At 52.9% G+C, this 26,263-nt stretch overlaps 1 protein-coding gene across 6 annotated transcripts in view; it reads right to left on the reverse strand.

Annotated features, from left to right (window-relative positions):
• Nucleotides 1-26,263, reverse strand: part of SPTAN1 (spectrin alpha, non-erythrocytic 1) — a 724,155-nt gene that overhangs the window by 130,097 nt on the left and 567,795 nt on the right. For all 6 annotated transcript variants that reach the window (XM_085614072.1, XM_085614071.1, XM_085614070.1 and 3 more), the window contains 2 exons: nucleotides 10,002-10,078; nucleotides 9,695-9,904 (listed from right to left, as the gene is read on the reverse strand). In XM_085614072.1, coding sequence (XP_085470198.1) covers nucleotides 9,695-9,904; nucleotides 10,002-10,078 — 287 coding nt within the window. The remainder of the gene's footprint in view (nucleotides 1-9,694; nucleotides 9,905-10,001; nucleotides 10,079-26,263) is intronic.

The following is a 26,263-nucleotide window of genomic DNA, read 5'->3' on the forward strand; positions in this document are numbered from 1 at the left end:
TCCATGCAACTTCACCACTGACCACTATTTCTGCACCTTCCTTCATCTTTTCTGCAGCTTCACTGACCACTATTTTTGCACCTTCAATGTCTCTTCCCTGCAGCTCCACCACCTAACACTATTTCTGCACCTTCCTTCCTCTTCCCTGCAGCTCCACCAACCACTATTTCTGCACCTTCCTTCCTCTTCCCTGCAGCTCCACCACCGACCACTAGCTCTGCACCTTCCTTCCTCTTCCCTGCAGCTCCACCCCTAGTTTCTGCACCTTCCTTCCTCTTCCCTGCAGCTCCACCCACCAGTTTCTGCACCTTCCTGCCTCTTCCCTGCAACTCAACCACCGACCACTATTCTGCATTTTCCAGCATTGAATCCATGCATCAAGGTTTCCCTTTACAAGCCTCTATAGTTGTTCCCTCACATCGATGTACCTCTTTTCTTCTATGGCCCCTCCCTCTATCCAATTGCACTTTCAATTTTAGTACAACTTACTTCACTTCTTAAACTGTTTAAAAAGGCTGTTCAAAGCCACGTTTTAGTCGAATTGCTCTTTGTTATTTTACCTTTAACACAGTTCACTCACAAAATAGCTTCCACCCAGGACATTCTATTACATCTGCTTTTCTTGTGGTCTCTGTTTAAATACACCAGGTGTTCGCCAAACTTGTATCCTCTGCTGCACATCCTCACCTTTCTGTGGTGCTCCCCAAGTCGTCTCTGCTCCCCTAGCTCTACTGCCTGCCACACACCCTCACCTTCCTGGGGTGCTCCCCAGGATGTGCCTCAGCTCCCCGGACTCTACTGCCTGCCGCACATTCTCACCTTCCTGTGGTGCTCCCTAGAGGTGTGTCTGCTCCCCTGACTCTACTGCCTGCTGCACATTCTCACCTTCCTGTGGTGCTCCCTAGAGGTGTGTCTGCTCCCCTGACTCTACTGCCTGCTGCACATCCTCACCTTCCTGTGGTGCTCCCTAAGACGGGTCTCTGCTCCCCTGACTACTGCCTGCTGCACATCCTCACTTTTCTGTGGTGCTCCTTAAGACCTGTCTCTGCTTCCCTGGCACCGCTGCCTGCTGCACATCCTCACCTTTCTGTGGTGCTCCCCAAGTCGTCTCTGCTCCCCTAGCTCTACTGCCTGCCACACACCCTCACCTTCCTGGGGTGCTCCCCAGGATGTGCCTCAGCTCCCCTGACTCTACTGCCTGCTGCACATTCTCACCTTCCTGTGGTGCTCCCTAGAGGTGTGTCTGCTCCCCTGACTCTACTGCCTGCTGCACATCCTCACCTTCCTGTGGTGCTCCCTAGAGGTGTCTGTTCCCCGGTCTCTACTGCCTGCTGAACATTCTCACCTTCCTGTGGTGCTCCCTAAGACGGGTCTCTGCTCCCCTGACTACTGCCTGCTGCACATCCTCACTTTTCTGTGGTGCTCCTTAAGACCTGTCTCTGCTTCCCTGGCACCGCTGCCTGCTGCACATCCTCACCTTCCTGTGGTGCTCCCTAAGGCGCAAGTTACTACTTGTGTAACGATATATCTGTAAGAGACATTCGTTAGTGATAGATTCCTTACCTTAGAATATTCCCCAGGCGTCAGTCTGGATCCGGAAAGATTTCTGCTTAGCAGTACCCTTGCGCGCCAGTAGGTGGCACCGTGCGGCGTCGTGCACGCCAGGACGACGTCACGGAGACTACTTAGGCGCCACCCATGCGCGCTGACGTCAATTCTGTACACAACTTTCCGCGCCGAAACGCAGAGTCATGCGAGAAACTGACCTTTGGTGCATAAAACTAGGGCCCTAAAAGGGGATGACCTTAACCCTAGTAATCAGTTCACAGAACGGGGAGGATGGGTGGGGCGGTAAGGAATCTATCACTAACTAATGTTTCTTACAGATATGTCATTACACAAGTAGTAACTTGTGCATCTGAAAGAGACACGTTAGTGATAGATTCCTTACCCTAGAATAGATACCCCAGCAATACCAAACCCGGTGGTGGGTCAGCGAACAAGATTACACCAGAAAGTCACAGAGCACAGAACGGCCAAAGAAGCAGTCTCTTCGGACCGGACTGTCAAGGCAGTACTGCTTGGTAAACGTGTGCAGCGAGGCCCACGTAGCTGCCTGACAAATATCCTGCAAGGGGACACTGCATCCCAAGGCAGGAGTGGCTGCAGTTGCCCTAGTCGAATGGGCACGCAGACCCACAGGAGGCTCCTTCTTGGCCAAGGAGTAACCTGCTTTGATGCACAGAACGACCCACCGGGAGATGGTCCATTTGTGCACCGCCCGACCTCTTTTGGCGCCCACGTAGCCAACAGAGAGCTGATCATCCACCCGGAACTGCTGTGTACGCTGCAGATAGAATGCAAGCACACGTTTGGGACCAGACGGTGGAGCCGCTCCTCTTCCTGTGAAGGATGCGGAGGCGGAAAAAAGGTGGGCAAAGTGATAGTCTGCCCGATGTGGAAGGGCGTGACAACCTTTGGCAAGAAAGAAGGACGTGTCCTCAGAACCACCTTGTCTGGATGAACAGAAAGGAAAGGAGGTTTGGAAGAAAGAGCCTGGAGCTCACACACTCTTCTGGCAGAGGTGATAGCTACCAGGAAAGCTGTCTTGAGAGTAAGAAGACGTAAGAGACAGTTATGAAGGGGCTCAAAGGGAGTGCACATCAGAAAAGTCAAGACAAGATTCAAGTCCCACTGAGGCATTATGAAGGGCACAGGTGGGAACGTATGCATAAGGAAGGCAGAGAAAGCCGAAAGATAACCTTTCAGGGTGCCCAGAGCAGAGACCTGCCGGGCAAATGATAGAAGCAACAGGAGAACCTGAGAAAGAGGGGCAGAAAGGGGATCCACAGTCTTAGCTGTGCACCATGCCACAAATCTGTTCCACCTACAGGCGTACACCGTTTTTAATGGAGGGACGCCTGGCTGCCAAGATGACCTCACAGACTTCGGGAGGAAGATCGAAAGCTGTCAACTGTCGCCGCTCAATCTCCAAGCATGGAGGTGGGGGCTGGACAGGTTCGGGTGGAGGAGGACTGTCCCCTGCTGCTGCGACAGAAGATCCTCCCGAAGAGGCAGACGGATCGGGGGATCGATGCTCATACTGAGTAGCTCGGGATACCATACTCTTCAAGCCCAGTCCGGAGCCACAAGAATAACTTGAGCCCGGTCGCACCTGATCTTCAGCACTCTGGGCAGAAGTGGTATAGACGGAAAGGCGTACAACAGACCGCTGCTCCACTCTAGATAAAAAGCGTCTCCGAGCGAGTGCTTGTGAGAAAGTGCCATCTTTCTTGCATGGTATGCCCCCACTTTTTGCTAAATTGCTGAATGTACTTCGATTGAGTGTACCCTGGGTTCCTGCCAATCAGGTGCCCAGGGCCTATGTTCCTTCCTTAAACCACACAAACTCCAAATTGGCAAACCCTAGCCACATGTCAGCCCCTAGTAAATGGTACCCTAGGTACCCAGGGCCTTGTGACCAGGGAAGGCCTCTAAGGGCTGCAGCACTCATTGTGCCACCCTCAGAGGCCCTGTACCCTTACACACACACACACTGCCCTTGCAGGCTGAGTGTCTGGGTGCAGGACAAAACAAAGAGTCGACATGGCACACATCACTGTGTACCATGCCCATCACCTACACTGCCAAGGCATATGTCAGCCACCCCTCTAGCTGGGTGCATTACGCCTATGGTGTGGGCACAGGAGCAGGAGCCCTGTGCCCCTACAGTACCCGGGTCCATTCCTGGGCACTGTAAGTGCAGTGCTGTCACTTAAGAATACATGGTGCTGAGAGCTGGTCAAACACGAGCTCCACAGCACCATATTGGCAACACTGAAGCCTGGGAAGTTTGGTATCAAACTTCTCAGCACATTGAACCCACACTGATGCCAGTGTAGGATTTAATGTACTAAGCACCCCAGAGGGCATCTTAGAAGATACCCCCTTACAGCTAACTTGCAATCCACGTCTGCTCTGAGGCTGCCCAGGCTGCCACACAGCAGACACGTTGCTGGACCCCTGGGTGGGAGAGCCCCTGCTCTCCCGGGCCTGCAACAATGCACATCCTGGGTGAGGTGAGAAATCTCCTCCCCCAGGATGAGCAAAGGGAAGCTTCAAAGGCATGCCGCCAGTTGGAGTTTCCCCAGGCCACTGCAACCCCCCACTCTGGCGGGAAGCTTGGCCGGAAACCCCATACAAGGACAGGGGATGTGCCAGCCTGCCCACCCCACCCCTCAGGTGGGGGAGGCGAGGTGAAGCACATCTCCGGGCTCTCGCCATCTTGGAGATGGGAGGCCCTACCCTATCAGGATTAGGCTACTGCCCCCCTCCCACAGGAGAGAGGCAGGATAGGGGGTGTACCCACCCCAGGACAAGGACCCATTGGTCCCTGGCCTTCACCTACCTGTAACGCCCCTAAATCTAGTATTTAGGGGCCCCCTGAACCTTCCTTCCTCAGATTCCAGATAGAAAAACGACAAGAAGAGCAAGAAGAACAAAGACCTGCCCTGCAGCTGCTAAAAAGAGAAGAAGACACCAACTGCTTTGGCCCCAGCCCTACCGGCCTGTCGACTCTCGAACCTGCACCAGCGCGGCATCCCACGTGGCCAGCAACCTCACCAACCCCGGAGGACCTGGCTACCCTTTAGCTCTAAGCCCCTGGGACTCCCACGAGTAGAGGCTCTACTCAAGAAACCTACTTGCTATCCCTGGCACCAGCCCGGGACCGCGGACCCAACACACTCTGCACCAGCCAAGCCTGGCCAGTGCCGGAGTGGACAAAGACCCAGAGGACGACCCCACGGCGACTGTGACCCAGAGTCCGGCACCCAAGGACCCCCCTCGACATCCCGAAAGAAGCCTGCAGCCTCAGAACTAAGTGCCACCCCAGCCGCGATCAACCAGAGGGTAAGATTCCCGACGTCAAAAGGCACCCCTGCACCCGGCGCCCTGCGACCCCCTGTGCCCAATCCCGGGGTACCCACCTAACCTACAACTACCCAACTTACCTCTCGAAGTGGTGGTGGCACCTGAAACATCCTCGTCCCCGAGCCTGCAGCCTCTTTCCAAACCGGAATATTCCCATTGATTTCCATTGAGCGCCCTAAGGCTCAAAAGCACCCTGCACCCAGCCGCCCGAGTGGCCCTGGCAGTGCCCTCTCTACTCTAACCTACTTCCCCACTTGCCCTGAGTAAGTGACCAGGAGCCCAGCTCCCACAGCCGCGTGGCTTGCCAGACAGCAGCCACCAACCAAGGCCCCCCCTATCCCTCATAGGATAACATTGGGCCCAACTCTCTCTGCACCCGGCCGTCCTGAAACCGCTGAGGGTGAATCAACTGTACTTACCTGACACTGGGGGACCCCTGAGTCCATGCCCGGAATTTCAACACTACCAGTCGAGTACTTACCCTTAAACCGCTAACTTCATTTTCCTCATAGGGTAACATTGACTGGCTTTTTCTTCAAAAATCTTCTAAGTGTGAACTTTTCAAAACTGCAAAAATTCACCAAAAATCAGCCAAGTGACAAAAACGAATTTACTCACCTGCTCCCCGGTGAGCTCCCAGTGCTGGATCTTGGTGCCCAGCCCTGACTCTGAAAAGTGTTCACAACTATACTTACTTCTATCTCATTTTTCTCCCATAGGAAACCATTGTCTGCTTTTCTGTGAAATTTCTTCTAAGTGTCTACTTTTGCAAATTTGAAATATTCTTTTAAAATCGTACCAATTCTGCAAACGAAATTACTTACCTGCTTTTGATAAGGACCCCAGTCCTGGGTCTAGGCACCCAGTCCTGGATTACTAAAGTAACGATAAAGTACTCTACCTGCAATGTGAATTTCTTGCCATAGAGATCCATTGAATGTTTTCTGTGAAATATTTTCTAAGTGCTAACTTTTGAAATAGCTAAATATTATTTAAAAATCATTACAGTTATTAAGTCGACTTTCATCACTTGATTCTGAATACTGACCCCAGGCTGGTTCTAGGATCCAGACCTGGAATTCCAAAAGTAATCTGAAAAGTAATTTATTACAAATAACCTAAATTTACCATTGAGCTCAATGCATTGTTATGTTTAGGAAATAGGATTGTTTATTGCAACCAACTGTGACTGTTACACAAATTTATTGCTTGAAACAAAAGTATTTATATTCAACCTCTCATTCTGAGAAAGTATATTTTTACCCCCTTTGTGGTTCTAAAAATAAAACAAGCATATATTTTATATATACAAATCATTGGCCTAGAGTTCAGTTATTGAGTGTGTGAAACCATTTGCTGACTGAGTGTGTACAATAAATGCTTTACACTGTCCTCTGGTACTGCCTTACTGCTCGACCAAGCTACCACTTTTGAGAGTAAGGTCATACCTAACTTTGACCTCTATCAGCCTCTGGGGGACTGTGGACTCTGTACACCCTGTACCTATTAGGGAACAGTATATACAGAGCCACTTTCTCACTGTGCTGCCTTGGAAATTCCAACGCGCAAAACTGATTGACATTGCACATTCTCTTCGGTGGCGAATAGATCTAACCAAGGCTCTCCCCATCGCAGAAAGAGACCTTGCGCCACAACCAAGTTAAGACGGCACTCGTGATCCACCATGCACCCGCGGCTGAGTTTGTCCGCCCTGGCGTTCAGAGAACCTGCCAGGTGTTGAACCACCAAGGTAATGCCTTGATGTCCCAGCCACGTCCAGAGGCCAGAGCCTCCTGACAAAGGGTCCACGACCCCACCCCGCCCTGTTTGTTGCAATACCACATGGTGGTGGTGGTGTCCGTGAACACCTGCACTACACCTCCCCAGACCGAAGGAAGGAATGCCTTCAGTGCAAGCCGGATCGCCCGCAGCTCCAGAAGGTTGATATGAAGCTGGGACTCCACCGGAGACCAGAGGTCTCTGATCTCCGCCTCTCCCATGTGGCCACCCCAACCCAGGAGGGACGCATCAGTCACTACCGTGTGCTCCAGTTGGGGAAGGGAGAGGGATCTGCCATTGACCCAATCGCGATTCGTGAACCACCACTGCAACTGCTGTGCAGTGCCCTCCGAGATCTGAACATGATCGGACAGGTTGCCCTGATGCTGCACCCACTGGAACTTCAGGTTCCACTGCAGAGCCCGCATACGCCATCTGGCATGCGGCACCAGCAGGAGGCCATAAGGCTCAGAAGCCGGATGGTCATCCTGACCGAAACCCGGGCTAGAGGCTGAAAGAGCGGAACCATAGCCTGAATATCCCAGACTCGCTGTTCGGGAGGATAAACCCGAAACAGCGTCTAATCCAGAACTGCTCCGATGAAAGGGAGCTTCTGAGAGGGACTCAGGTGAGACTTCGGCACATTGATGGAGAACCCCAGCAGATGCAGGAGGTCGACCGTAGTCTGGAGGGGGGGGGGGGGGGAGACAACTGCCTGGGGCGAACCCGCCTTCAACAGCCAGTTGTCGAGGTAGGGGAAGACTGACACCCCTGACCTGCGCAGATGAGCTGCGACCACCGCCATCACCTTCGTGAACACCCAAGGGGCGCTGGTAAGGCCGAAAGGGAGCACAGCAAACTGAAAATGCTCCTGGCCTACCGTGAACCGCAGGTAACGCCGGTGGGCCGGCAGGACGGGAATGTGAAAATAAGCGTCCTGCAAGTCCAACGCTATCATCCAGTCTCCAGGGCAGACCGGACCAGAGTCAGCATCTTGAACTTCTCCTTCCGGAGGAACCGATTGACGTCCCAGGAGGTCCAAGATGGGGCGCAGACCCCCCCCCCCCCCCCCCCCCCCCTGGGGACCATAAAGTAGTGGGAATAGCAACCACTCCCTGATCGGGAACGTACTCGATGGCCCCCTTGGCCAGGAGGGCCGTGACTTCCTGACGGAGAAGAGCCAAATGATCCCCCGACAAGCGGTGGTACCGAGGTGGCATGGCTGGAAGGGAGGACAGAAAGGGGAGCGAGTAACCGTGGCAGATTATCTGCAGCACCCACTTGTCCGACGTAATCTCACGTCAGTGGTGGAGGTGAACACTGCCACCCACTGGCGTGGGGTGCCCCCTGAAGCTCGGATTAGGAAGGTCGAGGCGGAAGCAGCGGGGGTGGAAGTGGACTGTCCCACATGCTGGTTACCAGACCTGCCCCTGCGGAACCCACGTCCGCGGCCTCGCTGAGGCTGGGTCTGCACAGGCTTGCTGGAAGAGCGCGCCTGGGTACCCCTGCCCTGGCCACGAAAGGAACGAAACCTCGTCGTTGCAGGATTTTTGGAGGAACGACCCAAAGACTTGGCCGTGGCACGAGGTCTTTAAAGCGCTCCAGGGCATTGTCAGCCTTATCACCAAAGAGGTGGGAGCCATCGAAGGGCATGTCCATGATCGAGCTCTGGATATCTGGTGAGAAACCAGTGGAACGCAACCAGGCGTGGCACTGCAACGCCACCGTCGTGGAAATCGCCCTGGCCAACGAATCAGCGGTGTCCAAACCACACCTGATGGAAAACTTCGCTGCATCCTTGCCCTCCGCAATTACTTGGGAAAGGACAGCCTGGACCTCTCCTCAGCACTGAGGGAGAACGTCCGCCACCGAATCCCACACTGTGTGGGAGTAACAGCCCAATAAGCAGGCAGTATTAACCGATCTCAACCCCAAACTGGCTGAGGAGAACAACCTCTTGCCATATTGGTCCAGCCTCTTATCCGGCGGAGCGGAGAGAAAGGCACTCTGCGATGTCGAGGCCTGAATGATCAGGCTCTCAGGCGTGGGGTGAGTGGTCAAGAATGCGGGAACACCAGGCGCCGGTAAGGGGTAGAAGGAGCCGGTCGCGGCGGCAGGACCTGTGCCGGAGAGGGGGCCAGCAGCGGCATCGGCCAGGGCCCACCCGGTGCCCCATGCTAATGAGGATCCCAGGTCGGGACGAAATGGTCCGAGAACCGAGGCAGGGGCGGAGCCAGGGGCGGCGTTCGGGCTGGAGCCAAGGGCAGCGCCGGGGCCGGAGCCAGCGGAGTTGCACCTTGTGGCACCAGGGCCGGAGCCGCGGGCGCTGGATCTAGTGGCTCCGGGGCTGGCGCCGCTGGGTCAACACGATCTGGACAAGGGGCAGCGGGGCCCGCAGGCGTACAGGTGATCCAAGGCTGCAAGAAACTCTTGCCGCTGTTCAGGAGTCGTCGACGGACCCGGGTAGAGCGGGTAGGCCGCGGGACTCCCAGGCTCCAGAGGAGCGGCAGACCTGGAGCGGCTGCAAGAGGAGTGCCGGACCTCCAGAAACTTCCGGCGCCGCTCCCGCAATGTCTTCGGGGCCATAGCATGGCAGTCCCGGGAGTCGTGGTGGGTCTCCATGCAGTAGAGGCAGACATCATGGGAGTCCGCCACTGACATATTACGGTGGCACGACCCGCAAGACAAAGCCGGGCAAAAGTCTCAAAAAGTGGTCAAAAATTGACCGAAGTACGTGCTCAATCCGGATCTGTGCTTTTGGCGCGGAAAAAAAGAACAGACGTCAGCGTGCACGACGCCAGTGACTGGCGCGGAGCTGCACGGCGCCACCTACTGGCGCACAGTGGTCCTGCTAAGCAGAAAACTTTTCAGATCCAGACTGACGCCTGGGGAATATTCTAAGGTAAGGAATCTACCACTAACGTGTGTCTTTCAGATATGTGTCTCAGCTCTCCTGACTTTACTGCCTGCTGCACATCCTCACCTTTCTGTAGTGCTCCTGGGCTTGCAGCAGCTTCTCTTTCCTGGCCGCAGAGTTGGAGAGCAGCTGGTTCCAGCGCTTCATCAGGCTTGCATGGCGCGCCTCGATGGCCTTGGACTGCACATGCTTGGCTGCCAGCAGCTGGTCCTTCAGAGCTGTGATGTTGGTGATGCCCTCTTGCTGGAAGGCTTGCAGACCAGCATCAAAGGTTTCCTGTAGTTAAAAAGAGATGGACCTGGCATTAGCAAAGCATGCAAAGCCTGTAAACCCATCACAAATTCATCCAACAGGGACAGCTGCTGGCACTCACCTGCTTAGTCAGAAGTGTCTGCACTGAGGAGAGATCACGCCCGTAGTCATCTGTCTTCAGACTGTTCTCCTTCTCACCTGCGAAGAGCAAAGTGAAACATCAGCACCTGTGCTGCTCTGCGCAGCCTCCGTCACAGGAGTTGCACTGCGGCTGCTCTGCTCAGCCTCAGGGGTTGTACTGCGGCTGCTCTGCACAGCCTCAGTCACAGGGGTTGCACTGCGGCATCTCTGCTCAGCCTCAGGGGTTGCACTGCGGCTGCTCTGCGCAGCCTCGGTCACAGGGGTTGCACTGCGGCTGCTCTGCGCAGCCTCAGTCACAGGGGTTGCAATGCTTGCACACTCAAAAAGCCCAGCCACTGAAGTAGATAACCACAGCAAAATGAGAGAAACCATTTTGAAAGTACCCTTAAGAATTAACAGCCAATGCCGGAGAGATTATTTACAATTTAGTGTTCAATTGTTCACTTGGAACTCTGGCCCAGTTTTTGTGCCCCTGCGTAAAGCTTTGCCTAACAGTGTAAATACATGCATGACTGATCCTGGAAAGTAAGGAACAGAGTGATTCTGATTGGGTGGAGTGTAAGAATAAAGAAAAAACTGAAAAGAAAAGACATTGCAATGCAGAATATTTTATCACTACACGATTTCTGAATGCAAACTCTGCATTTAGATTGTATGAGAGACTGAACAGCCAACGGTCTAACTCGCTTGTTAGAGAAGCACCCTCTCAAGATGGCGCAGTGTGTGGCAGAGGTTCAGGTGTGTGCACGCATGTGGGTATGTCGCGTCACTTCCACATGGCTATCAGCGAGCTCCACTACATCCTGAGGGTGATGTTTGGGCTAATGGTGTTTGCTGCGTTTTCTTGCACATTGCCCCAACCAGGTGCGGAATCTGCAGCCATAGCTCCTCTTATCATCAAGGTCCAAGGTAAAAATATTGGCAAGTCTTACATTAAACCTGCCACTGTGCATCTTTTGCTCACTGACTAAACAAGGACATTGTAAATACTAAAGACCAGAGTTCACATGCATGGAGGTCCTCCAACGTCCCCTCACAGGATCATATCCTCCTAAGCCCCATCCTGGGCAGTGTAGAAATGTAGAATATGCCTGTAGGCACTAAAGTATGAGTTACTCACCTTCGGTAACTATGTATCTGTTAGAGACGATTCTAGCCGCAGATTCCTTCACGTAGAATTATCCCTAGGCGTGAGACTGGATCCGGAAACTTGCCACAGCATCCCTGCGTGCCGGGGGCGGTGCGACATCACGCGTTAGTGTACGTGACGTCAGCAAGGTAACATAAGACCAGCACCAGCGCGCCTACGTCAGTTTTCTTCAGAGAACTTTCCTGCACCACAACGCGGAATCCCCACATAAAAAACTGTGGGAGCATGGGAACAGTGTGCGAAGAGCAGAAAAGTTGGAAAGAAACGGCGACTAACACCACCACCAGGGTAGTGCCAACACCGCAGACCCCAAAGGCAGGGAAAGAAGAAAGAACAAGCAGAAACCTGCGCAGCCTCCCTGCCTGCACATAGACAATCTACCATCCCTGTGCCCCGAAGTGAAGAACAGGCATAAGGAGTAGTTTCTTTTCTGTAACTCCAGTTCTGTAGTAGGGGTATCTCTGTTATAGTCATAATCTAGTGAATAGTCCCGCCCATGTGCGTGGACCCCGGAGCAATAAAAAATTCTCTAAAAGGTGACAAATCATGCAGACCTGCATACACCTTTAAGAGAGAATTTAATTTAAAGACAGATAATGCAGCCTATACCCACAGGCTACACTGTCCAGTACTTCAACTAGAATTCCACCAACATCCACAAACAGCACTGCCTGTCTAGTTTTTCTCCACATAGGAAAAAACCCTGCCGCTACCAGCAAAAGCCTCTGGAATGATAGAGAGGAAGGAGTGGACAGACAAGCCCCATAGGCTGCCATTATGTGGCTTGGAACAGGATACTGTGCCTTTAAGAAAACTTTCCAGTTTTCCAGAACTTTCCCCAGTATCCCAGAATGCCCAGCAGGTCCCATTTACTTTCAGTTCTTTTTGAAGGCGTAGCACGCCAGACCTGTAGCATTCTACATATGAATAAGTATCTCTCCACCGGGGAGGAGGGCGGGCGCTTATGACTATAACAGAGATACCCCTACTACAGAACTGGAGTTACAGAAAAGAAACTACTCCTTCTGTAGTAGGGGATCTCTGTGTATAGTCATAATCTAGTGAATAGAATGGCAAGCCCATCCCCACACAACAAAAGCGGTGGAGAACACACAAGACACTACCACTACTGTGCGAACAAATTTCGCAGCGAAGCCTGCCCAACCTGAGCATCTGCTCTGGCATCCGTGTCCAGACAGTAATGCGCAGCAAAGGTATGGACCGACTTCCAAGTGGCCGCCTTACAGATTTCCGCAATCGGAACATTACGCAGCAAAGCCGTCGTGGCAGCTTTGCCCCTGGTGGAATGAGCCTTAGGTTTACCCCCTAAGGTCTTATTAGCCTTTTGATAACACAATTGTATGCAGGACACAATCCACCGAGAAATGGACTGCTTAGAGGTCGCAAGACCAGTCCTGACTGAGCCATAATTAACAAACAATTGGTCAGACCTACGAATATCCTTGGTCTTATCCAGATAAAATTTCAACACCCTCCGAACATCCAGGGAATGGAGAGACCTTTCCGCTGGCGAAGAGGGATTCTGAAAGAACGTAGGTAAAGTTATGGTCTGGTTGACATGAAAATCAGAGATAACCTTAGGAAGAAATATAGGGTGAGTACGCATCACAACCTTAGCAGCATGAAATACAGTATAAGGTTCTTGACAACATAATGCCTGAAGTTCACTCACCCTGCGGGCCGATGTAATGGCCACTAGGAACGCCGCCTTCCAGGATAGGTGCTGCAATGAAGCCTTGTGAATGGGTTCAAAAGGCTCCTTCATCAGTCTGGACAGCACCACATTCAAGTCCCAGGAAGGCGAGGGAAGTCTGACGGGAGGAAACACTTTCTTCAAGCCTTCCAAAAAATCCTTGACCACAGGGATCTGAAAGAAGGAAGTCTGTGAAGGGCATTTCCTGTAAGCAGTCAAAGCAGCCAGATGAACCTTAATGGAATGGAAATTAAGGCCAGACTGCGCCAGATGTAAAAGGTATGGAAGGATGACATCTTCCTTACATGTTGTCCGATCAAAGTTCTTGGACTTACACCAGATACAGAACCTCTTCCACTTGTAAGCATAGGATGTTCTAGTGGAAGGTCGCTTAGACTCCTTCAGAATGTCCATACAATCGTCTGGTAGATTCAGATGGCCATATTGCACTATTTCAGGAGCCATGCCGCCAAACTCAAAGACGAGAGGTTGGGGTGCACCATCCGCACCCCGAACTTCGTGAGAAGGTCCGGCCTGCACGGCAACCGCATGTGAGGAAGGAGAGACCGGTGAAGAAGGTCCGTGAACCACCACTGCCTGGGCCACTCCGGGGCGATCAGGATCATCCGTGCCCTGGACTGGGACAACTTGATGAGCACCGCCGGAATCAGGGGAATGGGTGGAAAAGCGTAAAGAAAGCTGTTCGACCAATCGATCCATAGCGCATTCCCCAGCGTCCCCCGCTGGTAGTACCTGGATGCGAAGTCTCGGCATTTGCTGTTTTCGGCGGTGGCGAACAGATCTACGTCTGGAGTCCCCCACCTTGCGAAGACTTCTCCTAGTACTTCGTCGTTTATGACCCATTCGTGGTTTTCCTGAATCAGCCTGCTCAAGGCGTCCGCCTGAGCATTCTGCACTCCTGGCAGATGCGTGGCCGTAATCGTCAGTCCTCTGGCCAGCAGCCAGCGCCAGATCGCCTGCGCCTTCTGCGACAGAGTGCGCGATCTCGACCCCCCCTGATTGTTGAGATAATACATCGTGGTTGTATTGTCCGTCTGTATCAGCAGCGAGTTGGTCTGGAAGGACGGAAGGCAGGCCTTCAGTGCCAGGAAGACAGATCTGAGTTCCAGGAAATTGATGTGGTACGTCGATTCCAAAGCAGACCACTTTCCCTGAATCTGCAAGTCCCCGGAATGCGCTCCCCAGCCCTGGAGAGACGCATCCGTCACGACACTCGTCGTGGGAATGTCCTTGTGGAAGGGAACCCCCCTTGAGGAGGTTTTCCGCTGAACACCACCACTTCAGAGACTGAAGAGCATGCAGCGACAGACGTATCTTGTCGTCCCAAGAGCCTGTCCTCTGATCCCACTGATCCTCCAAACACTCCTGCAGTGGTCTCATGTGTAGCCGAGCGTGAGGCGTGAGGAAGATACAGGAGGCCATCGATCCCAGTAGAGACGACACCTTCCTCACTGTCGTCGATGGAGCAGTCCTGAGGTCCTGAGCCTTCCGAAGGAGTGATAACCGTCTCTCCTCCGAAGGAGACATGCTTGCTGACCGCGTATCGATGGAGGCCCCCAGGTACTGTATGCACTGGACCGGAGTCGTGACTGACTTGGACATGTTGACGTGTAACCCCAGCTTGTGCAAGAGCTCGCACGTCCATCGGAAGTGTTCTTGCGCTTCCGCGAAGGATGATGCCTTGATCAGCCAATCGTCCAGATACGGGTAGACAAACACCTTGTTCCTCCGCAGGTGTGCCGCCACCACCGCCATGCACTTCGAAAAGGTCCTGGGCGCAGATTTTAGCCCGAATGGCAGTACTGTGTATTGATGGTGATTGGCGCCGACTTGGAATCGCAGGAACTTCCTGTGCTTCCTCGCTATGGGCACATGGAAGTACGCATCCTGTAGATCTATGGCACAGAGCCAGTCTCCCCGTTGCAGCTGAGGGTAAATCTGGTGCAACGAAAGCATGCGGAACTTCTCTCTGCGAATCCATTTGTTTGCCTACCGCAAATCCAGAATGGGCCTGAACTCGTTCTTGTCCTTCTTGCGAACGAGGAAGAACCGAGAGTACAGACCTCTTCCCCTTTGAGACAGAGGTACCTCTTCTACCGCCTTTTTTCTCAACAAGATGTCTGCCTCCGCCTGGAGCTCTCTCAGCTGGAATCGAGAGCTGACCGGCGGAATCGCTGGAGGCGGGCTGATAAACCGAAGACTGTATCCATTGCAAACAATATTCAGCACCCACTTGTCCTGAGTAATTTTTCTCCACTGCCGGAAAAAATTGAATGCTTCCCCCCACTGGAGTGGGTAACGGTTGAGGGGGAAGTAACCGCTCAGGGCCGAGACCCGGCCGGGCCCTTGGTTGTGGTAGTAGCCTGCTGGCCTCCTCTACCCCTCTGGCGCTTCTGGAAGGGCTTGCGGAACTGCTGCTGTTGTGGCTGCTGCTGTCCCGAGCCCTGCCCACGCCCTCTGCCCGACGACCCGAACCTCCTTTGGAACGGGCGCGTCTTTTTCTCGGCCTTCTCCAACCCGACGGCCGTCAGGGTTTCCGCCACAGCCTTCATGCGGGCCATCTCATCGTCCACATGCTTCCCGAACAGGGTTTTCCCCCGAGAAGGGCAGGTTGGCCACTCTTTGCTGCGCCTCTGGCTTGAGGGACGTCAGGCGCAACCACGAATGGCGCCGCTGGTGGACGCCATGACAGTAGGCGTGGGCGGCCAATAAAGATATGTCCGCCGCTGCGCTGATCGTTTGGTTCGACACCAGCATGCCTTCGCGCACCGTCTCCAAGAAGTCCTCCTTCTTGTCCCGTGGCAGGAGGTCTGCATATTGCTGCAGGGACTCCCACAGGGCCCGGTCGTAACGGCCCAACAAAGCCCCTGCACTCGCCGCCTTCATGGTGGTGGCGGCGGTACCACACACCTTCCTGCCCGCAGAATCCAGCCAGCGGCTTTCTTTGTCGGGTGGAACCGTGGAGGACGGGGCGGTCGCATGTTGTTTTCTTGCCGCCGTCACGATCACCGAATCCGGGTCCACTCTCAAAAATGACGGATCCGACTCCGGGGCCCTGTACTTTTTCATGAGCCTGGAAGGAGCGGCCTTCGTCGTCGCGGGAGTAAGGAACAGCTCCAAGGCGGGTTCCACCAGTCCTGGTACCAGAGGCAGTAGGGGGCGAGACAGGTGTTTTTTATGAAGCGTCCCGAATATCACGGACGTCGTGGGTGTTGGAACCGTCACCGTGATACCCAACTTTGCAGCCCCTAGCAACAGCACCTCTTGGAACGAGACCAAGTCGTCCACCGGAGACACCCTCGTCCCCGGGGAGTCCGACAGCGTCGGGGAAAGGTCTCTGTCCGAGGAGCGCGTGCGCGACCTGGACCTATACCTCCTACGGCGTCGTCTTGAGTCCGACGAGGACCGTCCACGGCTCCGTGATCTTCTCCTCCTGTGAGAGCGGGAGCGCGACTTCTTCGGCCTGTCCGCCGGTCTCGCTGGTCCAGGCGACCGTGGAAGGGAAACCGACCGCGGGGGAACCGGCGGCGGTCCCACAGGGGTGCGTGGCAGCGACAGAGGCTGGGGCGGCGGAGGCAGCGTCCGCGGCCGAGGTGGCGGTGGTGGAGGTGTTTGTGGAGGTGGTGGTGGAGGTGGTGGAGGTGGAGGCGGCGGGAGAGGAGGCGGCGACGGAGGCATCCGAGGCGGCGTATACACCACCGAGTACACCGATCCTGGTGACTCTCTCTTCCTCGACGTCGATCGTCGCCTCGACGGCGACCTTCGCCTCGACGGCGACCTTCGCCTCGACGGCGACCTCCGCCTCGACGGCGACCTCAAGCGTCTCGACGTCGATCTCCTTCTCCTCTTCATCGACGGCGAGCTGCGATCCCTCGACGGCGAATGCCGACGCCGGGTCCCATCTCGACGACGACCGCTGGACGGAGCCGACGACGCCGATGTAGTCGACGGCGGCCTATTCAGGTCCCTCGACGGCGATCGTCGACGCCGCTTCTCCCCAGAGCCCTGGGGGGGACGGCGAACAGACGGTGGTCATCCTCCTCGACGTCGACGCCCTCGACGTCGACGGGGAGTGGGAGCGCTTACTGGTCTTCCTGACCCTGGGGAGCCCCCCAGAGGCCTCAGTATGGGCCAAATCAGCCCCTCCAGACCCACCTGGTGCCTTCAGTCTTCGTTCCTCCAGAACTTGAAGCTTGATTTTCATTCTGTCCCTCAGGGTCCTGGCTGAGAACGAGTGGCAGATGGTACAGCTTTCAGGCACGTGGGACTGGGGAAGGCAACCTATGCACACCTCGTGTGGATCAGTTTTAGCCTTCTTTCGACCACATTCCGGGCACTTGTCGAACAAGCCAGGCATGTTGACAGTACCAGCTACTAAACACAAGAAAAAGTGACAAAAATTGCCAAAATCTCAATTAAACCCTTGAAAAGGGGAGAGCTCAATGCTCCAGGGTCCTGCTAGCAGGAGCCGGAAAAAAGAACTGAAAGTAAATGGGACCTGCTGGGCATTCTGGGATACTGGGGAAAGTTCTGGAAAACTGGAAAGTTTTCTGAAAGGCACAGTATCCTGTTCCAAGCCACATAATGGCAGCCTATGGGGCTTGTCTGTCCACTCCTTCCTCTCTATCATTCCAGAGGCTTTTGCTGGTAGAGGCAGGGTTTTTTCCTATGTGGAGAAAAACTAGACAGGCAGTGCGGTTTGTGGATGTTGGTGGAATTCTAGTTGAAGTACTGGACAGTGTAGCCTGTGGGTATAGGCTGCATTATCTGTCTTTAAATTAAATTCTCTCTTAAAGGTGTATGCAGGTCTGCATGATTTGTCACCTTTTAGAGATTATTTTGTATTGCTCCGGGGTCCACGCACGTAGGCGGGACTATTCACTAGATTATGACTATACACAGAGATCCCCTACTACAGAAGTCATGGCACACTGAGGAAGCCCACCCCCCTCATCCTGAGCAAGGAAGGGGACCAGTCCCAAGACGGACCACCAAGCCACCCCAACCTAGAGGGCAACCACCCACAAGGGCAAAACATGGCCAGAGGACACCAATGGAAGGGAGCGAGGACAAGGATTGAAGCAACTCAAACCTGGAGTAGCCAGAGCAGCAGGGCAACAGCACACTGAAACCTCAGCCTCCCAAGAATCAAGGGAGGAAGGAACCACTCCCAGCCTAAGCAACCCGTCGAGAACAAGGAAGGCACTCACAGGAGACAGCCCCCACCGGGAGGAGAGTACAAAAGACCAACCCAAGGGTCCTCGCATTATAGGGGAGGAAGGGCGGGCCGTGAAGCAACCTGTGACTAGAATCGTCTCTACCAGATACATCGTTACCGAAGGTAAGTAACTCGTACATCTGATAGAGACTACTAGCTGCAGATTCCTTCACGCAGAATAGATACCCTAGCAATACCTCCGGGGAAGGAGGGTCTGCGAATGGACCCCACCAGCCAATGCAGAGCAGAGGGCCCCACAGGGGACCAGATCTGTGGACTAGGTAGAACCTCGCCCCTGCCAGGCCAAGGGAACCCCCACAAGCAGAACCCCACCGACCCCAAAGGGGACGTAGGAGGGAAAGAAGGCTGAAGAGGCTCACACAACCACAACAGAGGAACCAAGGGCAAGGACTGAGAGGCCGAAGCACCTGCCCCCCCACACAAGGCAGCACAGCTTCCGTCGAACGGCAAGACAGGAAGATGAGCCTAGAGAGCCCAAGGAAACTAGGGAGAAGGCGGCGAGCCTACTCCAGGTGCAGAGCAGTCTGTCGGCCAGAACAATGCAGGCAGTCAAGGCCAGAAGCAAAAAGAACAGCTCAAGGCCCCAGGAAGACCAAGTAGGCAACGCCTAGTAAGGGACAACCCAGACCGCAGAACGGAAGCAGGGAGAGAAGGAGAGGCCCAGACCACCACCAAAAGTGGCCGCGCACACGACCTCAGGGAGCAAAGCAACCTACGGAAACACCAAGGAGAACAGGTACCCTAAGGCAACCAGAACCCTCCAGCAGAGCATAAGCCATATGACAGCTACCATAGCCCCACATAGGTCACGTGGAGGCCCAATATAGGGGAACCCTCTCTGAAAGAACTTCAGCAGCAGAGAAAGAAACAAAGAACCACAGGGAAAAAAACATCCCCGCAACAGGCTTGACAGCAGGTCAAGCAAAGCAGAAGGCCCATTCTCAGGGCCAAGTCTACGCAACAACTCCGGCAGAACTCACTCACAACAGCAACATTGTGAGGCGAGCACCACCACTTGGACTGGAGGGCTTGCTGTGACAGCTGAATCCTGTCCTCCCAATTCCCACTGATCCTCCAGACATTCCTGCAGAGGCTGCATGTGGAGGCATGCATGTGGAGTGAGTAAGATGCAAGCCACCATGGAGCCCAGGAGAGAAGATACCGTCCTCACGTCGGCAAGGGAATGGTCATGAGAACTTGAGCCTTCTGATGGATTGATAAGCGTCTCTCCTCCGAAGGACACACGCTTGCCTTGCGTGTGAGAAAGTGCCATCTTTCTTGCATGGTATGCCCCACTTTTTGCTGAATTGCTGAATGTACTTTAACTGAGTGTGCCCTGGACTCCTGCCAATCAGGTGCCCAGGGCCAATGTACCTTCCCTAAAGACCTAAAACCCAAATTGGCAAACCCTGGCTACATGTCAGCCCCTGGTAAATGGTACCCTAGGTGCCCAGGGCCTTATGACCAGGGAAGGCCTCTAAGGGCTGCAGCACTCATTGTGCCACCCTTGGAGGCCCAGTACCCTAACACACACACACTGCCCTTGCAGGCTGAGTGTCTGGGTACAGGACAAAACAAAAAGTCGACATGGCCCACATCCCTGTGTGCCATGCCCACCATCTACACTGCCCTGGCATATATCAGCCACCCCTCTAGCTGGGTGCCCTATGCCAGTGGTGTGGGCACAGGAGCCCTGCGCCCCTACAGTACCCAGGTCCATTCCTGGGCACTAACTGCAGTGCTGCCAATTAAGAGTACATGGTGTTGAGAGCTCGTCAAACACGAACTCCACAGCACCATAATGGCAACACTGAAGCCTGAGAAGTTTGGTATCAAACTTCTCAGCACATTAAACCCACACTGATGCTAGTGTGGGATTTAATGTACCAAGCACCCCAGAGGGCATCTTAGAGATGCCCCCTGAAACCTAACCTACAATCCACGTCAGGTCTGAGAGGCTGCCACACAGCAGACATGTTGCTGGACCCCTGGGTAGGAGAGCCCCTGCTCTCCCAGGCCTGCAACAATGCACATCCTGGGCGAGGTGCTAGATCTCCTCCCCCAGGATGGGCAGGGGGAAACTTCTAAGGCATGTCGCCTCTGTGAGCTTCTCCAGGCCACTGCAACCTCCCACTCTGGTGGGAAGCTTGGCCGGAAACCCCAAATAAGGACAGGGGTTGTGCCAGCCTGCCAACCCCACCCCTCAGGTGGGGGAGGCGAGGTGAAGCACATCTCCGGGCTCTCGCCATCTTGAAGATGGGGAGCACTGCCCAATCAGGACTAGGCTACTGCCCCCCTCCCACAGGAGAAAGGCAGGATAGGGGGTGTACCCACCCCAGGACAGGGACCCATTGGTCCCTGCCCTTCACCTACCTGTAACTCCCCTAAATCTAGTATTTAGGGGCACCCTGAACCTTCCTTCCCCAGATTCCGAAATACAGAGAAGAGCAAGAAGAAAGAAGACCTGCCCTGCAGCTGCTAAGAAGAGGAAGACACCAACTGCTTTGGCCCCAGCCCTACCGGCCTGTCGACCCTCGAACCTGCTCCTGCTACAACCCGGCATCTCTTGTGGCCAGCAACCTCACAAACCCCGGAGGACCTGGCTACCTTTTGGCTCTAAGCCCCTGGCACTCCCATGAGTAGAGGCTCTACTCAAAATCTACTTCTAATCCCTGGCATCAGCCCGGAACCGCGAACCCTTCACACTCTGTACCCGCCAAGCCTGGCTGTGTCGGAGTGAACAAAGACCACAAGGACGACCCCACGGCAACTGTGACCCCGAGCCCGGCACCCAATGACTTCCCTCGACGCTCCTGAAGACGCCTGCAGCCTCAGAACTAGGTGCCCCAACCCCCCAACCGCGATCAACAGAGGGTAAGATTTCCCAACACCAAAAGGCTCCCATGCACCCGGCACCCCCCTGTGCCCAACTCCGAGGTACCTATCTATCCTCCAACTACCCAACTTACCTCTCGAAGTGGTGGTGGCACCTGAAGAATCTTCCTCCCCGAGCTTGCAGTCTTTCTAAACCGGAGATTTCCAGTTGAAATCAATTGAGTGCTCAAAAGCACCCTGCACCCAGCCGCCCGAGTGGCCCTGGCAGTGTAACCTCTACTCCTACCTACTTCCCCATTTGCCCTGAGCAAGAGACCAGGAGCTCAGCTCCCACAGCCGCGTGGCCTGCTAGTCAGCAGCCACCAATCAAGGCCCCCTTGCCTCCCTTAGGATAACATTGGGCCTAACTCTCTCTGCACCCGGCTGCCCCTGTGGGTGTAACAACTGTACCTACCTGACCCTGGGAGACCCCCGAGTCTATGCCCAGAACCTTAACTCTGCCAGTCGACTACTTACCTTAAAGCCGATAAGGAATATGCTACTTACCAGTATGCATCTGTTCTTGGCATGTAGAGCTGCAGAGCCACACACTAAGGATAAGATCGCCATCTGGTGTTGGGCTCGGATGATTGCAGGTTGTTGTTGTCTTCGGAAGAAGTCTTTGGTCACGAGATTGGTGACTCCTCCCCTGGACAACAGTGCGCATGGGCATCCACTCCATCCTCAGATTGTTTTTCGCCATGATGGAAAAAAGAGAAAGGATGTCCATGTGTAGTGTCTAATTAAGACAATGCTGGAACAGATACAGGTCCCGGGGAGGCGGGTGTGGCTCTGCAGCTCTACATGCGAAGAACAGATGCATACTGGTAAGTAGCATATTCCGTTCGAGGCATAGGAGCTGCAGATCACACACTAAGGATAGACTATATAGCAGTGTCTCCCCTAGCGGTGGTCACCTGTATCAGTTGCAGCAGTTTGGAATAGAGTTTTTAGGACAGCTTGGCCTACTGAAGCTTGTTGTTTGGATTGCACATCAACACAGTAATGCTTAGTGAAGGTGTGTGTAGTAGACCATGTGGCTGCTTTGCAAATGTCTTCTAAGGGGATGTTCCCTAAGAATGCCATTGAGGCCCCTATTTTACGCGTGGAGTGCGCCCTAGGGGGAACGGTAAGAGTACGTTTAGCTTTTTGGTAACATATTTGGATACATTTGACTATCCATCTGGCGATACCCAATTTGGAAATGGGGTTGCCTTTGGGTGGTGGAGCGAAAGCAACAAACAGTTGCTTGGTTTTCCGAAAAGGTTTGGTTCTGTCGATGTAATACAGCAAGGCTCTTTTAACATCTAAGATATGAAGTGCCCTCTCAGCTACTGAGTCTGGATTAGGGAAGAAGACTGGCAGTTCGACTGACTGGTTAAGATGGAAAGGGGAGATGACTTTAGGGAGGAATTTTGGATTCGTCCCAAGAACCACTTTGTTACGATGTAGTTGTAGGAAGGGTTCTTCGAGAGTTAAGGCTTGTATTTCACTTACTCTTCGCAGGGATGTGATTGCGACGAGGAAAGCCACTTTCCATGTTAGGAACTGCAGTTCGCATTTGTGCATTGGTTTAAATGGGGGACCCATGAGCCTTGTTAGAACAATATTAAGGTTCCACACCGGGGAAGGTGGTAACCTTGGAGGAATAATTATTTTAAGACCTTCCATAAATGCTTTAATGGCTGGTACCTTAAAGAGGGACAGGTGTTGTCTATTTTGCAAATAGGCCGCTAATGCCGCTAGATGTAGACGTATTGAATATGCTACTTACCAGTATGCATCTGTTCTTGGCATGTAGGGCTGCTGACATTCATATCTGTGCATAGATCGCCGCCTAGTGTTGGGTCCGGATGTTGGCACGTTGTTGTCCTGGAAGAGTCTTCGAAGTATCCTGAGATAGGTGACTCCTCCCCTGGACCACAGTGCGCATGGGCATCCTCTCCATCCTCAGATTGTTTTTCGCCATTGTGGCAGTGATGGAGTAGATACAGAAAGTGATGACCATGCTTACAGTAATTCTGAGAGCTGCAGCTGCTACAGGCGCCGGGGAGGAGGGTGGGCGATATGAATGTCAGCAGCCTTACATGCCAAGAACAGATGCATACTGGTAAGTAGCATATTCAGTTCGAGGCATGTGGGCTGCTGAATTCATATCTGTGCATAGAATATATAGCAGTACCCTCTATTAGCGGCGGATACCAGTGCCAGCTGCAGCGGTCTGAAAAAGAGTTTTGAGAACAGCCTGTCCTACAGCTGCCTGCTGTTTTGATTGCACATCTACACAATAGTGTTTGGTAAATGTATGTGTAGTGGACCAGGTGGCTGCTCTACATATATCATGCAAAGGAATGTTTCCCAGGAAAGCCATGGAGGCCCCTAACTTATGTGTTGAGTGGGCTCGTGGGGGAATCGTTAATGTGCGTTTAGCTTTCTGATAGCAAATTTGAATACATTTAACGATCCAACTGGCTATACCTGCTTTGGAGATGGCGTTACCTTTGTGGTGTGGGGCAAAGGCAACGAAAAGTTGTTTTGTTTTCCTAAAGACTTTAGTCCTGTCTATATAGTACATGAGGGCTCTCTTTACATCCAGTGTATGGAGTGCTCTTTCTGCGACAGTTTGTGGGTTTTGAAAGAAAACAGGCAGTTCAATAGTTTGATTCATGTGGAACTGCGATATCACCTTGGGCATGAATTTGGGGTTGGTACGTAGTACGACCCTGTTGGCGTGAACCTGTATGAATGGCTCTTGAACGGTTAGTGCCTGGAGTTCACTAACTCTCCTTAAAGAAGTGATTGCTACTAGGAAAGCTACTTTCCAGGTGAGGAATTGAATCTCGCATGAGTGTAGAGGTTCAAAGGGTGGACCCATCAGGCGTGTGAGGACCAAGTTGAGGTTCCACATTGGAGCCGGTGGGTGGCTTGGAGGAATTACTCGTTTGAGTCCTTCCAAGAATGCTTTGATGGCAGGCACTCTGAATAAAGAGAGGTGCTGCCTGTTCTGGAGATAGGCTGATATTGCGGTCAAATGGACACGTATTGAGGTGTATGCCAGATTGCATCCGTATAGGTGTAAGAGGTAACAAATTATGTTTTGGATGGATGCGCCTAGCGGGTTAATGTCATTGTTATTGCAATAAATTACGAACCTTTTCCATTTGGCTGCATAGCAAGCTCTGGTAGTGGGTCTTCTAGCTTCCTTAATGATGTCCATACAGTCAGATGGCAGGTTTAGGTAGCCAAACTCTAGGACTGCAGGAGCCAGATTCAGCTGTTGCGGATCTGGTTGCTGAATCTCTCCATGGTTCTGCGTCAAATGCGCGGGTTTGATCCGCAGCCTTTGATGCGGCACCACGGAAAGTTCAAGAAAGGTGATGTACCATGGTTGGCGTGCCCATGTTGGAGCAACCAGGACGAGTGTTAGGGAGTGTTGTCTGAGTTTGCGTGCCACCAGCGGTATCAATGGTGCTGGGGTAAAGCGTACGCAAATCTGCCGGACCAGTTCATCCATATCGCATTGCCCTGCGACTGCGGATGTGGGAACCTGGCGGCAAAGCTTTGCCATTTTGCGTTTTCGTTTGTGGCGAAAAGGTCTATCTCTGGATGACCCCACTGTTGGAAGTACGGTTGGAGTACTGACGGGTGTAGCTCCCACTCGTGCATCTGGTGGCTGTGTCTGCTGAGCAGATCCGCCATCTGGTGGTCCTTGCCGGGGAGGTGTTCCGCCATGAGGAATATGTTCCTCTGAATGGCCCACTTCCACATGCTCTGAGCCAGATGAGACAACTGTGGAGAGTGTGTTCCTCCCTGCTTCTGTATGTAGTACATGGCAGTCATGTTGTCCGTCCGGATCAACACAACTTTGTTGCACAAGTGTACCTTGAATGCTTTCATTGCCAGGAAGATTGTCATCAGTTCTAGAAGGTTGATGTGCATCTTCTTTTGTTGTATTGTCCATAGTCCCTGCACTGTGTAGTTGAGTACATGAGCTCCCCATCCCTGGAGAGACGCGTCCGCCGTCAGTATTATTTGTGGAACAGGCTCTTGGAACGGTCGGCCCTTGCAAAGGTTTTGTGGATTCCACCAATGCAGAGAGTTGTATGCCCGACCGCTCACCAACACTAGGTCGTTTAGTTGCCCGTGAGCCCGATTCCATTGACGTGCTAAGCACTCCTGAAGTGGGCGCATATGTAGTCTCGCGTGTGGGACTATGAAAATGCAGGAGGCCATCATGCCTATCAACTGCATGAACACTCGCGCAGGAAGGGAGTGTTGGGGTGTGAACTTTGAAATCAGCATTTGCATGCTGTTGATCCTCACTAAATTTGGCTGAGCTGTGGCTGTCAGAGTGTCTATGGTCGCACCGAGGTACTGTTGTACGTGTGCTGGTTGGAGATGTGATTTCGGGTAATTTAGTGAGAATCCCAGATTGTGAAGGAGGTGAATGGTGCGGGACATGTGGCTGGCACATTGTGAGAAAGTGGCTCTGTATATACTGTTCCCTAATAGGTACAGGGTGTACAGAGTCCACAGTCCCCCAGAGGCTGATAGAGGTCAAAGTTAGGTATGACCTTACTCTCAAAAGTGGTAGCTTGGTCGAGCAGTAAGGCAGTACCAGAGGACAGTGTAAAGCATTTATTGTACACACTCAGTCAGCAAATGGTTTCACACACTCAATAACTGAACTCTAGGCCAATGATTTATATATATAAAATATATGCTTGTTTTATTTTTAGAACCACAAAGGGAGTAAAAATATACTTTCTCAGAATGAGAGGTTGAATATAAATACTTTTGTCTTAGGCAATAAATTTGTGTAAACAGTCACAGTTGGTTGCAATAAACAATCCTATTTCCTAAACATAACAATGCATTGAGCTCAATGGTAAATTCAGGTTATTTGTAATAAATTACTTTTCAGATTACTTTTGGAATTCCAGGTCTGGCTCCTAGAACCAGCCTGGGGTCAGTATTCAGAATCAAGTGATGAAAGTCGACTTAACTGTAATGATTTTTAAATAATATTTGGCTATTTCAAAAGTTAGCACTTAGAAAATATTTCACAGAAAACATTCAATGGATCTCTATGGCAAGAAATTCAAATTGCAGGTAGAGTACTTTATCGTTACTTTAGTAATCCAGGACTGGGTGCCTAGACCCAGGACTGGGGTCCTTATCAAAAGCAGGTAAGTAATTTCGTTTGCAGAAATGGTACGATTTTAAAAGAATATTTCAAATTTG

Source organism: Triturus cristatus, chromosome 1_2 (assembly GCF_964204655.1).
Source record: "Triturus cristatus chromosome 1_2, aTriCri1.1, whole genome shotgun sequence".
In the NCBI taxonomy this organism is placed as follows: Eukaryota; Metazoa; Chordata; class Amphibia; order Caudata; family Salamandridae; genus Triturus; species Triturus cristatus.